This window comes from Brachionichthys hirsutus, chromosome 3, assembly GCF_040956055.1.
Source record: "Brachionichthys hirsutus isolate HB-005 chromosome 3, CSIRO-AGI_Bhir_v1, whole genome shotgun sequence".
In the NCBI taxonomy this organism is placed as follows: domain Eukaryota; kingdom Metazoa; phylum Chordata; class Actinopteri; order Lophiiformes; family Brachionichthyidae; genus Brachionichthys; species Brachionichthys hirsutus.
This window is the reverse complement of record NC_090899.1, coordinates 2920125-2935325: the sequence shown is the minus strand read 5'-3', so window position 1 is coordinate 2935325 and position 15201 is coordinate 2920125. Positions and strand designations below refer to the sequence as shown.

Sequence of the window (15201 nt, the reverse complement as noted above, 5' to 3'; positions counted from 1 at the left end):
GGCAACCTTGGGGGGCGGGGGGAGCAGAGACATCGCTGAATGCTCATGAGGGTTTGCATCATCGCCTTAATAATCCAGAAACCCGTCATAGAGGAAGACGGTGCCTATCCAAGTCTCATTAGGAGTTCGTCTGCCTTTTATTTACTGAGTTTCTCTCCAGCCCAGCTGTGAACGGATTGATATGCTCCAGCTGCAAAGACCTGACAACCCCCCCCCCCACCCCTCCCCCTCCCAGGCTTCAATTAGAGGCTGTTGGAGTCAGCGATGCCACAGGGATCGTCTGAAGCTTCACGTGATGAGGAAACGGTAAGAAGACGCGGTGACCAGAGTTCAGTCATTCAAGGCAGCAATTAATAAGAAAATATTCAAAAAATGTGTTAATCCAACAATTCTTTTGAGTCATCAAGTATCATCCGTCAAGGAAAAAAGCAATCACCTGCTACCCGAGCAAAATCGCTTTGTTTTGTTTTTTTTACTTTTATGAGCTGGACTTTAAAATATCAAGGTAGAAGAAGCAAGACAGATGACAAAGGTCTCGGAAGAACGAGAGAACGAAGGGCAAAAAGAGACAAAGACAAATGAGATTCCTTCGCTTTGAAGATAAGTTGTTTCATGATGCGCCGTTAAGAGGCGGGTTCGCTAGGCTAGATTGATCTTTTGGTGAAGTCCTGAACATATTTGTGACTTTGTTGATCCCATGATGATATTTTCCCATTTTAAAGATGAAATTGCCTCAAATCCGGCTTGCGGCCTTTCTGTGGGGACGTTGCATGTTCTCCCCGTGTCTGCGTGGGATCCCTCCGGGTTCCTCTCACAACCAAAGACATGCAAATTAGGTAAATTACCCATAGGGGTGTGTATGTGTTTGTGTGCGTGTGTGTGTGCGAAGATGACATTTCAGCTTATACAATTCGGAAAATGATTTTAAACATTCACCCGTTTAAGCTCATCTTAAGGTTCAAAGGCTTTGACAGAAATAAAGGTCAAATTGTGACTGGAAAAATATGCCAGATGACCTTTTTCAAAGCGAAACTTCGCACTCACCAAACATGTTGCCGATGTGCCCGTTTCTGGTCAGAGGCCGGAGCTCGTTCTTTCCCCAGGCGTAGCGCTTGTAGTTATCCCAGGAAAACTTCATCATCTGCAACACAGGAAAACCCGCCATTACACCGATAGCAGAGCAACACGCCTGTAGCTGAAGGCAAAGGAGGTGACAGCGTATTGATCAGATCGGATTAAGCGCAAATATGTAATTAACACATGCTGCTGAGCAATGAGTTTGACAACAGCAAAGCACGAATCCGGATGAAACATTTTGTCAGACAGAGAGAAAAACAAGCGTCTTAAGTTTCATTTGAAAGTCACTCCATCTGTCCGTCTGTCAATCCGTCAGCAGCCAGAAAAAATCGGGCATTTCAGAACCAGAACTGTCTCCGTCTCCAGCTTTGGATTTTTGAAGGGATGCTGCAAACCGCATGTCAGATCGCATCTGCAGAAATGATTCAATGATGTGACTGGAAGTCGAGAGAGAAGCAGAACTTTATGACCATCATCAAACAAATGTTGGGGGGGGGGGGGGGGAAACAGATGGCGAGTTTGAGCTGCGTGACTGAACGCATAGAAAACTGCATCATTATTCAGTGATTGTTGAAATAAATAATCTGGTGCTGCAACTATATTAACTTTTACTCAAGGTTAATCTCTTCTTTATTTTATTTTTTCTTAATGTCATTGTCCTGAGGCGCCATCTTCTAGCGTTGTGTTTTGTCCTGCACAAATTATTATTAAAGTTACTGCACAATCAAAAAAAAAAAATTGTTTTAACTCTAATCCTTTTTTTTACATGCAGGTGAATGCGTGTAAATCCATTTTGTACACTCGAAGGGTGTCTCTTTGATAGATATGTGCTTTCAAAGTCACCCCTTCTTTGTTTTTCAACATTTGCTACCTGCATTCTGCAAAGAAAAAAATCACGAAAGGATGATGAGGAATGAGGATTTCAAAAGGGCTTTTTAAAGCATGTTTTAACTCGTGCAAACAAGCTCCACGGAGGTGAAGAACCATCTGGTGCACGGAAGAAACAAACTGAACTGCAGCTTCCTTTGGGCAATGATGGAAAAAAAAAGATATGGATGCACAGGAAAAGCCGGTATAATGAGGTGTTACCAGAAAGTTTAGTCTGACTATGCAGCTGTTCCCAACTGATTCACAACGGCACTAAAAAATGAAACTGCAGCCATGATTTCATCGGCAGGAGAGCGGAGTCCGCATCGGGATTAATCCTTCAGGATGCCGCTGCACGGTTTCCCCTCGTGACTCGCTGTTTGGATTTGAAGCTGCCATTTTCCCCTCTACGTATTATTCCATCACTATTACCGGCATCCTCGGATGACAGACTTTGATTTCAGCTCCGAGCTGCTCTGTACAGGCGTTAGCTCTGTGTTTTTTCAGAGGCGGCAGCGCGATAAAGCCGGTGAAATGTGCAGATCAAGTGTAGCTTCGCAGCTTCTTTCTCACACAGGCGGAATATAAAGTAGAATAACTAGAAAAAAGCCTCCAGGATCTGCCTTGAGAAGTCACATCCGCTGTGGTTACAGCTAATTGGCTAACAGCGGGGGCCGGAACGGGCTGCATCGCGAGGGCGAGATCGCCATGTACTGGCGTTCACTGCAAATATGGAACCGGGCTACTGGACTAGACATTCACTTCTGAAGCCGCCGAGCACTTTGGAAGAAGGCATCCGTCAACTCGTGCTTCACGATATTAATATTACATATGCAAAGTCATTTAAAAAAAGAAAAAAAAACGTTCCAATAATTGAGAGATCCTTCGGGGGAGACTTGGCACAGTCAATAAATGCAGCTCCAAGACACAGAATACAACTGATGAAGATGAACACAACTTCATTCAGAACATTTCTACTGCAACCGTCGTTTTCGCGGCGCAAACGCATCCGATTTGGTGCACAGAAGCAATTTGCCTGAATATCTCCGTCTCTCTCTGCCGGGCGTCCCCAGCGCTCCTGCCGAAGCGGATCATTAGGAGACATACGAGGCCTGCGCCAACCCGTCTCCCGAGCGTCAACCCACTGGTGGGTTGAGAGTTCCAAAGCGCCAAGTCAGACGACGCCAAGAGAGGGGACAACTGCCAAAAGGAGCCTATTAATATGTCTGGACTCCGGAATTGAACTGTAAGGGAGGTGAACCTGCAGTTTGAACGTGTATAAACGGGCCCCCCAGTGGAGCCAGATGAGATAGCCCGAGCGACGGCGCTAAAACTTCAAAGGAGCTGCTATTAGAAATGATTTAAAATTCAAAGCAGAGACACTCTAATCTAATCTGCTAATCTGCAGCATAACGGATCAATCTAACGGCGACGCCGAGCACCCGTGATCTGATGTTTGACCTTTGGGTCTGCAAGCAAGTCAATGAAGTCGAGTCAAACGGGAACAAACAAAAAAGAAACGCTGCCGTTTGGAGACAGACAATAAATCACGTCTGATACGCAGCATTCACTTCGGCTCAGTCTCAAGACGATCTCTTCCTGCAGTCGTCTGACAGCAGCCACTCAGGAATCCACGGCCGTCCACGAACCCTGACTGCCGACGGTTCGTGCATTTTTATTCTTATTCTTCTGGCATTTAAAGCAGAATGCAAAGAAATTCAGACGTTAATGTCTACACCCTGTATAAGTTCAATATTCCTCAGACACGGTTTAACATTTTCGTTCTATCGTTTCCTCTCCTTGTAAAATGACAGTTTCGCTCATTAATTACTTTCCCAAGTTGCATAACTTATTTTTATGCATCCCGCCCACAAAAAAAACACCTTAGAACTTAACCTGATTCTAAAATTAGCCTCTGGGCAACAGCTTCAGGGCAAAAGCTCCAATGAAAATAGCATAAAAATGAACCGCCAGGCAGCTTCGGCGGCGACTCTGCAGGAAACCATCCACCGGCCTGCTTCCATCGAGCAGCGCTTCCTCTGCCCACGCTGGGCGAACGACCTTTTGCTTCTTGCTGTCAGGGTTTATCACCGATGAGCAATGATGAAGATCACAAGGCCAGTAATTCTCAAGGACAACGGCAACGGCACTTTCCTCAAAAATGGAATATGAGAAGTGAAAATGTTGGTGTGCTGCAAAAAATAAAAAATAAAAATAAAGGGGCTATTAAAAGTATACACGGACCGTTATGGAGCTTTTACGGTATTAGAAGGTGCAAGGCAGAGAGATAGAGGAGCAGGGAGAACGGGCAGTAAAAGAAGCACATGGACGAGTGGGAAGGACGCCTGAGGACAGTGTTCCTCTCTGGGAACCGTCCTCAGGGTTCTCCTCTCGGAGAGGACAGGACAGGGTTCCTCTCTGGGAACCGTCCTCAGGGTTCTCCTCTAAGAGAGGACAGGACAGGGTTCCTCTCTGGGAACCGTGTCGTGTAAGAATCACGGTGGCGAGCCCACCATGCTTATTAGAGATTAATACATAACCCCCCCCCCCCCCCCAACACACACACACACACACACACGCTTCGGAGAAAGCTTCACACAATGGCACAAGTCCCAACGCCCCATCTGTCGGGGTTTTCCGTGAGTAACAAGCAGAAGAGGAATCTTTTATTTAGAGAGCAAAGCGGACAAGTCGATCAGATCCGGTAGAAAATGGAGGCATCGATGGTTTTACGGTGGTAACATGAGGAGAGGTGGAGGGTAACGTTGATGACGCTAGTTAACCCTTCATTCATTCATTCTCCTTCAAGACGAGATGCTCGTGAAGCTCAGCGATGCAACCTCCTAAGAGGTCAAGCAAATTAATCAATCCCAAGGCATTGCTTTGGGATAAATGACATGGGGGGGGCTATTTTCTATAATTATTTAAAAAAATTACAAATAATTGTTACAGCCAAGATAAAAAAAAATATTCCATTATGATGAAATGTTCCACAAACTGGCGCATGTCGACCCAACTTTATTCCGTGTTCGGGGTCATCCCGGTCTTTGCTGACCTTCTGCAATCTGTTTGCTGTTGCCTGATTACAGTTGTTTCGTCGTCTAACTGCAGTTCAAGGGAAAATAAAGTTTCGAAATGAACCTTGGAATCATTTTTGAACTCATTACGATAAACAAGAAATTAATCTTTTCCCACTGGGCCGGAAAAAACCCGAAAAAAACAGATTTTTATTTTCCGGTTTTTCATAAACGTCGGTGGCACATTTGTTAGAATTTTAATTGCTACGATTCACACCGAGTGTCGCCGCATCCACTGATGTCGTCTCACGTCGGCGGCGCCTCGCACCACGCTGCAAATGCTCCTCATCCCTCCCCGTGCAGACCGATGGCTTTGAAGCGCCTTCCTTTCCCCGCATGATTCCTCAAACGCCTTCGAGCTCCAACACGATCGCCTCTCTTCATTTAAATAATTTGTCAAACTCTGGAGAAGTTTGAATTTAATTTGATCGCCAGTGCTGAATCGTTGGTGCACATTCTCCCCACGCGGCAGCATTCCCCCCCCCCCAAATAGCAATGAAACCAATTCATTTGCCACATTTCCGTTGATAAAGCTCAATTTGTGCTGCTGCTTAATTTGATTGCAGCAGCAGCAGCAGCCCTGCGAGATAGAATTAAGGAGAATTGAGACGTCGTGTTGTTGCAATGCATTATTTTCCACATAAAATGTCATTTGTCGCCATTGAACAAAAACAACGACGATGCCTTGCTGCAAAAATAGCTAAGATTTGCATTCAATTAGAAAGCATGGAGACCAACAGACCTCCGAGATGTTAATGTAATAACTGAACACACAGCCGCCGAGGAGGAGGAGAAGAAGAAGACTTTAATTTATCATTGCTTTTAGACACCAGTAATTTATGATGCAAGATGTGTTTCTGCTGAATGCAGGTTGGAGAACGTTATATATTCCTTTCCTTTGCCATTTCAAACCGCAGGCAGACAGAAGTCACCTTGCCGGAGCCGTTTGACAGCCCTATTCTGTGACTTTTAATGAAATCCCCAACTCAGAAAAAGACCCGATTTCAAACCCTCCACCTCCTTTCTCCTCGGCTGCATTCACACATCGGGAAGCATATCGGCGCCGACGCCTACGGAATCCCCAAAATATCATGTTAAATTAAAAGCAATAATGGGAGGCTGAGTTGTTTGTGGGCATAATGTCTATATCACCACATAAGTGGAGGTAAAAGAAAATATGATCACACCACATTCTGTCATTGCTGTGATGCAATCCCAACGAGGTTTACGCGGGATTATTGATTATTGATTGTCTGCTGCATTATTCTTTAAACAACAACCTGAAGGAGGCGAGAGATTTTCCACCCGATCCGTTCTGCAGAAGCGGCTGAGAGCTCGTTCAGGTTGAAGCTGAGGCTGCAGGGCAAAGCTTCCTGTGTGACACACAGCCTACCTACCCATCCACTGTAAATTGATTAGCGCCGACAGCTCTGCTGTTCTATCGCGCTACACCCAGGATTTCATGCTCGGGGTGGGGAGAGCTTGTATCTAACGGCAACACATTCAACCACAAATCCAGAATGAAAAACAGCGAGGGGTTGACCCTGTGGTCCGTCATGAAAGCAGCTTTCAAACCGCGGGATTATTCCGTCTTCCTCACATTCAAACCTACAAACCGACATCCAAAACTTGTTTGGGGGAAGAAAAAAAAAAGCATTTTTGTTTAGTTGCTATTTGAGTGAAAAGACGGATATTTCAGCTGCTGTCTCGCCTAATCTACTGTTAATTAAGCAAAAGAGATTAAATGAATCAAATGTGTTTCTCTTTTGATAGAAATAAAAGAAATGCTCTTAATCATAATCTCACAAACCGCCGAGCTCTTTTACTTAAAACCGCCTCACTTCCCGGAAGTTTCCTCGCTTACGACGGCGACGCGCCGCCTCCGACACGCTCAAACCGGATGCAGGTAAATAAGTCATGGTGGCGTAATGGGGCAGAAAGGGGGCATAAATATTGAATCTCGGCGTCTGCTTGCGTGTGAAGCAGCACAGGCCTCAGAATCGACAAGGACCTTGGACTTAAACTTGTCGGACAGGAAATGGCTTCAGTTCACTTAATGGGATTGAAATGATTTCCATTCAAGTTGAACCAGCTTCAGGGAGTTCACGCCACATTCAGAGGTTGTCGTCCTCTGAATGCCCCCCCCCCCCCCTCTGAGTTCTCAAAGAGCAGCAGAACAGGAATATGGTGTTAAAGCAGAAAAAGCTTTCTGTGCTCCAGTTTCAACCCATTTCGGCTGCTAAAGTGTGTCCAGGGAGCAGGGAGGGGGGGGGAGTTTAAGTATTTGCAATGCCTTTCGTTTTCTGAGCGTGGCCGTTGCAGGAGATCTTCAGAGACGGAGCGAGGAACCTAAACGAGCTAAGCGGTCCATCTTGGCTGTTTTGTGCAGGATTATTGTTTCACCTCTTGATCTGAACTATCTTTATTGCTTTCCATTTGTGTTTTCTGTGAGCTTGTTTTTGCCAACACCTCCCTCCGCTCAGCGTTCTTGCATTGCATTTCCCCATGCCTTTTCTCTCCCCGTCTCCTCTCCGAGTCTGCTCTGGTCTCATCTCCATGCTCGGCAGGTGATATTTTGTCTATATACGGAGGCCTGCGTCTCTGACTCGGGGAGCCAAAAGGCTGAATCTGTCTTCATGACAGTGTTTCGTCTGTCAACGTTTGAAGGCTGGAGACAATGACACCCTTTCAAACTAAAATACAGCGGAACCTCGGCAAACTCCGCACAGAGAAGGATTCGAACCCGGTACCTTGTTGCTGTGAGACGACAGCGCCGCTGTGACGCCCGAGGGCTAGCATGACCTTTGATTAATTTTACAAGACAAGACATCAAACTCTTTTATTATAATAGCTCATCAGTAGGCTTAGCGGCGTCTGCGTTCACAAAATCCAAAGTAACACAAAGAATTATAAATCACATTTAACACATAAACCTCCCTTGATTCAAGCGAGAGCTGCCTGAATCCCATCAGACAGCACTCAAATAAAGTTAGCATTGATCCCATCCTTTGAAAAGCCAACTGACTAACGTCTGGGATGGGCTCACACTGGTGCAAAGTCATCCCTCCTTCATTTCACCCGAGGGGTCCACATAGAGGAGCAGTACAATTATTCTAGTTAGTGAGCAATCAGCCTCCAACGCAACAAAAGGAGGGATGAACTCAAAAGAAGGGATGGATATCAGGGGAACATGCAGGCGAGCGCAGAGGATGGGGCGTATTAAAGAGGACAAAGGAGGTAATAAGAGAGGCGGGAGAGAGAGAAACAAGAACCCTCCTGGGTCCGAATCGCTTTGAAGGTGATGGCGTCTTTAATGTTTGGGCTTCGTGCATTTAGATGTCTTTGAATGGGAGGTGCTAAAGTTGTTCTCCTCAGAAGGAAAAAAAAAAATAGGATGGAAAAAGTACCGCAAATAATTCTGAAGTAAAAACACGAGACAACCTCGAGCTTCACGAACTCTGAAGCTGCAGCTGAAATGGAAATGTACAGTATAGTGCGAAAGCATTAAAAAAGGGGCCCTTTTCCGAGGAGAGATGCATCATTTTAGCACAATTAGCATGCAGTGAGTCTCAGTTCTAGCGACGCTAAAATGGGAACCAATAAGCAAATTTAAAGTAAAATCACTGATGAGGTTGTCCCATAAACAGAGTGTGGTGCAAAATCCATAAAAACACGGAAAGAAACGTGTATTAAAAAATCTATATAAAACATAAAGACGGCTCCGTAAGACATCAGCAGATTTAAACCCATAAAAGGGGGAGTGTCTCACCTGTCTGCTTCCTGGGCACTAATCTAAGGGGAGTGCTGAGTGAAAACGTGGGGGAGGCAAATTAAATAGTTCCCAAGGGGACCTCGCTCTGTTAAAAAGTAAAGAAAGTTAGTGAAAGGCATATTTAATAGACTAAAGGCATATTTAATTGGCTGTAGAGAATAAACACGGCGCCGATACCGCTTCAAATATATGGCGAGGAGAAAGGGCCGCCCAAACAAGTCGAGCTGCAAAAATTACACGTCGGAAAATGATTAATTGTGGAAGTATGGTTTTTAATTCCAGCCTAGAAGGAACAAAAATCAGAAAACATGGTGCTGTGCCCCGTATTCACATTACGAGTACGGTATTTATCAGAGGGAGCAGTTTATTAAAACGAGACAGACTGCAGGCTGAAGAGGTTTGTGCGTTTGTGAGGGCACTTTTAAAACCCATAAATCCCCCCGTCCATACAAATATCCCTCCACTTTCATCCCGACGCTGAACAAGCACCTCAGGCGGAGGACGTCCAGCATAGTCCATCTTTACTGTGGTCAAAGCGCTGGCTTCCCGCCAGTCCTGGACCGACCGCTGTGACTTGCAGCCCCCCGTGACTGGCGAGCACGAACGAGCACACGTGTGTTTTTTGAGTTTATGTGTGCACTTTATAGCTGGCAGGAGTCACACGGGCTGAGAGGTTTCTAAGGGCATGAAAAGACCTCTATCTCAGCGGGGTCACCAGAGACACTTTACATGGCCAGGAGGGGGAACATAAAGCGACAAGTGATGGAAAAGCTCGAGTGGCTTTACTGGCTGTGGAAAAAAAAACCTCTGTGAAGGCTGTAAATTAAAAACCCCAATACAGAAAGCAGCTCTCAGACCCCACAAAGTCAACGCGTGAGAATTTGAGTGTATTTCACAGCTATATTAATAATTTCCCTTGTTTGTTTGTTAGTTTTTTTGTCTGTTTGCTTCGATGAAGTGATTTTATTTGCCTTTTTTTTTTTTAAATCACTCCCTGCCAGCTGCAACTCAGATTGCCCAGACGCCTTCTCCTTTTAAAACTTTAAATGCTCCTGGAGGAAGGCTTGATGATGATGAAATGTTTCCAAACGTGATCTTAAGATCATTGATGAAAATTGCGATCAAAAGTAAAAGACATCGAAAGACTAATACCGTCAGTTTCTTTCCACCAGTATCGTGCAGAAATGCTGGGACGATCAGATCCTTGTAAAGTTTGCTGACATCTAAACATGCTTTGCATTTGCTATATTGACGAGCGCCTGCAGCAGAGAGACAGAATAAAGTATGAGATTATGCACCGAAACAGAAAAGCAACTAGACACGACCCTCGCCTGCTCCGGATATAACCCATCCTGGTGAAGTCAGTACACGGGACATCAGAGAGTACCACGCCTGTCTGAGCTAAAAGCCCCACGCACGCCTGCTGCCACCCATAAATCACACAGCAGCAGTGCATGGAGGCAATGACTGACACGGATGTCGAGCATCACAACGCAGGATCGGCGATGCGCCGTGCGCTCGGTGACTGTCAGCGCGTGAAAGCATCCGTCAATTATTCAATCAAGGGCAAACAGAAATATTTCTCCTCCGCCGCCGCCGCTCGGTTTTGATCTCTCTGTCGACGCCGCGTTCAGACACTTCCTTCGCAGGAAGGGAGAGGAGCTGCAGAGCCCATCGATTCCGCTCCCTCCATCCGCCCCTTGAGCAAAAACGCATTAGCTCCATCCATCACTGCACTCAGGCCCCGTCGCGGCAAAGCTCTGTGAGTAGATATGCAGCAATGCAATGTAAATGTAAATGTGCTCGCTGCAGGTGTTAGTGTCAGATTTAAGTCTGATTATCCACGTCGGGACCGACGTGGACTTAATTCAGGAGGGGGCCGGGAATCTTTACAGAAACAGATGAACACGCCGTCGGTGAGGCGACAACTTGTTGTTGTTATGTTTGTGAACAGAGTTTCGGAGAGTTAAAAATCAAATGGAAAAACATCACAAAGCTTTCGTGGTTTGACTCCTTTTTATATTCCATCCTCTCTCTCTCTCTCTCTCTCTCTCTCTCTCTCTCTTCTTTCCACTCCCTTCCTCCTTTGCAGGGTTTGCTTCTAATTTCACGTGCTACTTTAGTGTTTGATTGATTGTTTGAGTCAGTTTTCAAGCAAAATCTTCGATCCGGCTTCTCAAACGTGTCGATTTTAAAACCTCGGTCGAGGACTGGAACATTTTCCGCTGTTTGACTTGTCGCTCAGATGAATCGCGTCACTCAAAGGTCGTTTCACTAGATTCAGGGGAAAACTGGCATTTGGCGCCGCCGCGTGCCATTTTACACACCGAACGGTTTTCCGAGAACGGAACCAGCAGAATTATCACACCTCCGGCTTGGAATTTGCAGAAGATGAAAATGAGTTTCGAAGGAAAGGCTATCAGGCGAAGGAGGAGGGCTGCGCTGATCGTTGAGAGAAGAGCCGCAGAGATAAGACTTATCGGGATGACGGGGAAGATGGAGAGGCAAGGCAAAGCGGGCATGATCCTAGAAATACTATACCCTCCAAAAGAGAGTCGCTAAGTGAGGAGAATCCTCATATCGGAGGGAAAGGTGGGAATATTTTCAAAGGATTTGTTGAGAAAGCATCGCAAAGGCGAGTTTCAACAGCACTGGAATCGCCTCGGCTTTAAGTGTCTGCTTACTTGTGCAGCGAGCAGAAGTAGCATGAAGTTATTTCACGCCTTTGGCCGAATGAGGTCAAAACAAGAAAGCCAATTCCCAGTGTGAAGGAGCAGAAGGCAAACAGACTGCAGGAGGGCGCAGAAGAAAGCGAGGCGACGCTCCTCCCTCGGTCGGGAAGGGAGACTCCTGGGAGATTTTGGTTGGCATCGCCGGCCACCAGCTGTTAGGTGTCCACAGCGCTCCAGAAAAAGTGCAGAGATCCACGACTGTGTGCCACCGTTTCTACTGGATTCTGACACGCGCGCTTTTATCCGGTACCTGCCGGGACCGCCGCATGCCGGACAAGAAGGTAGGACCCTTTGAGAGAGCCGCAGTAATTGGGTGACACATGCTGGATCGCTTCTCACCCGAGACACCTGAGGTGGATTGTTGCTTTACAAAGGGGGACGCACATGCCTCACTGCGCCTTAAGGGTATTTCATAACTGCCTATGTGGGGGGGGGGGGGGGTCTAGAGTACAGCCACTATAATAAATCTATAAAAAGGTGAAGCTGCAAAGTCACACGCTGTGGATTCCAAGGCGTCCCTCCCAGGCAGCGATAGACTGCTGCAAATTCTCCCACCCAAAGGGTGCGTTCGCATTGGGTCGGCCGTAGAGAGATGTGTATCACAAACACACACACACACACACACACACAAACTGCAACATGGGCAAAAATAAAGAAAGAAAGAAAAAGTACTCCCCCACAAACTGGCATGCACAGAAATGCAGACACAAATTAAACCGCCCACGAGCATCTAAAAAATGCATGCAGGCATTTTATCACAAACCACCCACCCATTGTTGATCTTCTCTGTACAGACACACACACACACACACACACACACACACACACACTACAGCACAGGGAGGAAGCCATCTGAACCGTCAGACAACCATTTAGGATTATAGCTCCATGACTAGAGAGGATAAGGTCAGGAGTCTGCGTCTGGCTATCAACACTCACCGGCTAATAGGCGAACGTGCATTAATGAAGGAGCCTCCATGTTGTGTGATCAAAGTCAGGTCGACACACAGGACAACCTCCGTCTCCTCTGATTGTTGAGTTCAATGAAGTTGTAGATGGAGACGACGCGAGTCGGGCTTCTTAGGACTTGTTTCTAGTCCTCCACAAATGGCATTAAAAACTAGTCTAATGCGATTGTTGTGCAGAAACACACGCGTGCGAGTTTTGTGCAGCGCTGAAAACATCATTATTGCTCTTAGAACATCAGCCCTGGCCATTAAATATCTATCCGTGTTGCTGAAACCGGCAGTGCTGCCACCTAGTGGCCTGGCATCGCAGCCCACCCCCTGCACCACTGCAGGGGGGGGGGGGGGCACTGCAGGGTTCCCCTTACTGCGACGTCAGCGCCGATGGAAAGGGGATTGCCACCCATAGGCTGCTTTATTCCCTCCATTAAATCCGGATAATCCCAGATGCTTAGCTCATTGCCACCGCCTCCCCTTTGGCCCGCCTTGCAAATTAATCCATTCATAATCTCCATCTTCCATCTAAAACACTCCGTCAGTCGGATGGGACCCCGCTTCCAGATGACGTTTGTTTGTTTGTTGTTTGTTTGTTTATGCAATGTAGTCACACACGTAAAAACAAAGGCACATACGTATTTGATCATGCATAAAAGCACTACATCGCCATTTTGGGTAACGGGGGTCCCGCCACGCTATGACATTTGGTGTGCATTAATCTCGTCTCCTGAGGGAATCCATGATGATGCAATAGAGACAAAAACACGAGCAAACGACATAAAAGGGGCGAGAACAGACTCGGGGGGGGGGGGGGGTAGTGAAGATGTTAAGACACAGTATGTGCGGGGAGGAATACAAATAACAAAACTACAGGGGAAAAAAATCTAAATGAGCTGCAGCAAAATAGCCAGAAAACTACAAGAACGGCGACAGAGTCACCGCCGGTCACTGAACAGCTGACGAAGGACGAGCAAAACATCAACACACACACAGCAAACGAAAAGACAGCCTTCCAGGCAGCTGCTCGCTGGCGGGGGCAACAGCAGCAGGTGGATAAGGTGATGGAGGCAAAGAGGGATATGGGGTCGGAGGGAGGGAGGGCAGGAACAGAAAGAAGGAGGGTTTAAAACAATGAAATGGGTGGATTATAAAATGCCACAGGAGGAGAGAGAGAGAGAGAAGAGCATTAAATAACAACACCGGGGTCGGGCAGCGGGGGCGAGAGGAGAGGAGGATTGGAAATATGGACGGCTGTGTGTAAACACACACACACCAGCTGGACCTATGAGGATTAACGTGGGGTTATTCGTCCTCGCTGAGCCCCACACCGATCAGACAGAGCTCTCAAAGCAACCTCTGGATTCTGCTGGGGGGGGGGGGGGGTAGGCGTTTCATTTTCATTCAGAGAGACAAAACCATTCCTGCAGCCAAGCTCACAACGCTCGCCCCCCACCCTGCCAGGAAGGAAACATGCATTTCATCCACATTCATTTTCTCTGCTTGCAGCTCGAGGTCATTTACGTGCAAACTCTGCAGCAGGAGTCTGAGCAGGACCCGAGCCCGTTTCATGTTGTCCAGTGTGGTTCAGGACCTGTACAGAATGAATGGATACGGCAGGTAGGAGAGCAGAACCCAAAAAATACGACATTACCTGTTGAAGAGGCATCGCACAAATCACCGCCGCAGCACATAGGGGAGGAAAAAACAGAAAGGAAAAGCACAGGTCAGCATTTTTTAACACTCGGAAGTAATTGCTGAGTTGAATTGAACTTTCTGGAGATGCATTGTTGTGCAGGCGAACAGCTCCAAGGTAACAGGTTGATGCATCGCTTCATTACACAGAGGTACGTGGGTCTGAGCATCGCGAGGCACTGTTGATTTGTTGCCATGACATTAATTAGCATATCATCGATTCTTCACTTTCACATTTCCTTTCATTGCCTGAGACATATGGCGGCGTGAAATCACAGCGACACGGACTATTACGGAAGCACTATCCTGATTAAGCCAGTCGGCGGGATGCAAAAACAAACACTACCTTTTTCCTGCTCTGCTCATTTCTATTCCTGTCGGGGGGGGGGGGGGGGCTTTATGAATTTAAAAAGGCCCACGTCAAGGTTAATTTACCACAGGCTTGCTTATCTGCATCTTTCTCTGCTATAAAGGGCCGCTAACACAATTAAGAAACATTTATCTGACAATGATTTACTGCATTTTCTTTTTCTTGCATTTTAAATCCGCCCCCCCGCCCCCTTCTCTATCAAAGAGAAGAGCCAGAGACACACAGAGGTCTTTGCTTTCTCATCAACCCCATTAGAACTGTGGGCTTTCATATAGAAGCATCCAGCAGGGCATCTAGTAAATACATTGTCAGGGCTGTTTGTAGAGTAAATAACCAAAGAACCGAGGCAGAACATGTTTTAATGCATTTGTCAGCTTCCCTGCTACGAAAGCCTCCAGTGATTTGCAGACAATCCTTTAATGTGCTGCTTACTTAAAGAAAGGCCAGTGGGCGGGATTGGATATTAGCACAGCATTAAAAAGACGTGTCGACGCACAAATGATTGGACGCATCGGCACCAGACATAAATGTCCGCCGCTCGGTGGATGTTTGCTTGTGCAGGATTTAAGGTCCCGATGAAGGATGAGCACGCATGAACGGCCTCATCCCTTCTTCTCATCCCCGCTGCTAGCCGGTAGCTGAAATGCCAGCG

The 15201-nt window shown here is 46.7% G+C and overlaps 1 protein-coding gene across 1 annotated transcript in view; it reads right to left on the bottom strand.

Annotated features, from left to right (window-relative positions):
• The window catches only part of LOC137911401 (mannosyl-oligosaccharide 1,2-alpha-mannosidase IA), a 95535-nt gene that overhangs the window by 59293 nt on the left and 21041 nt on the right, over positions 1 to 15201 (bottom strand). The window contains exon 2 of the mRNA XM_068755773.1: positions 1045 to 1141. Coding sequence (XP_068611874.1) covers positions 1045 to 1141 — 97 coding nt within the window. The remainder of the gene's footprint in view (positions 1 to 1044; positions 1142 to 15201) is intronic.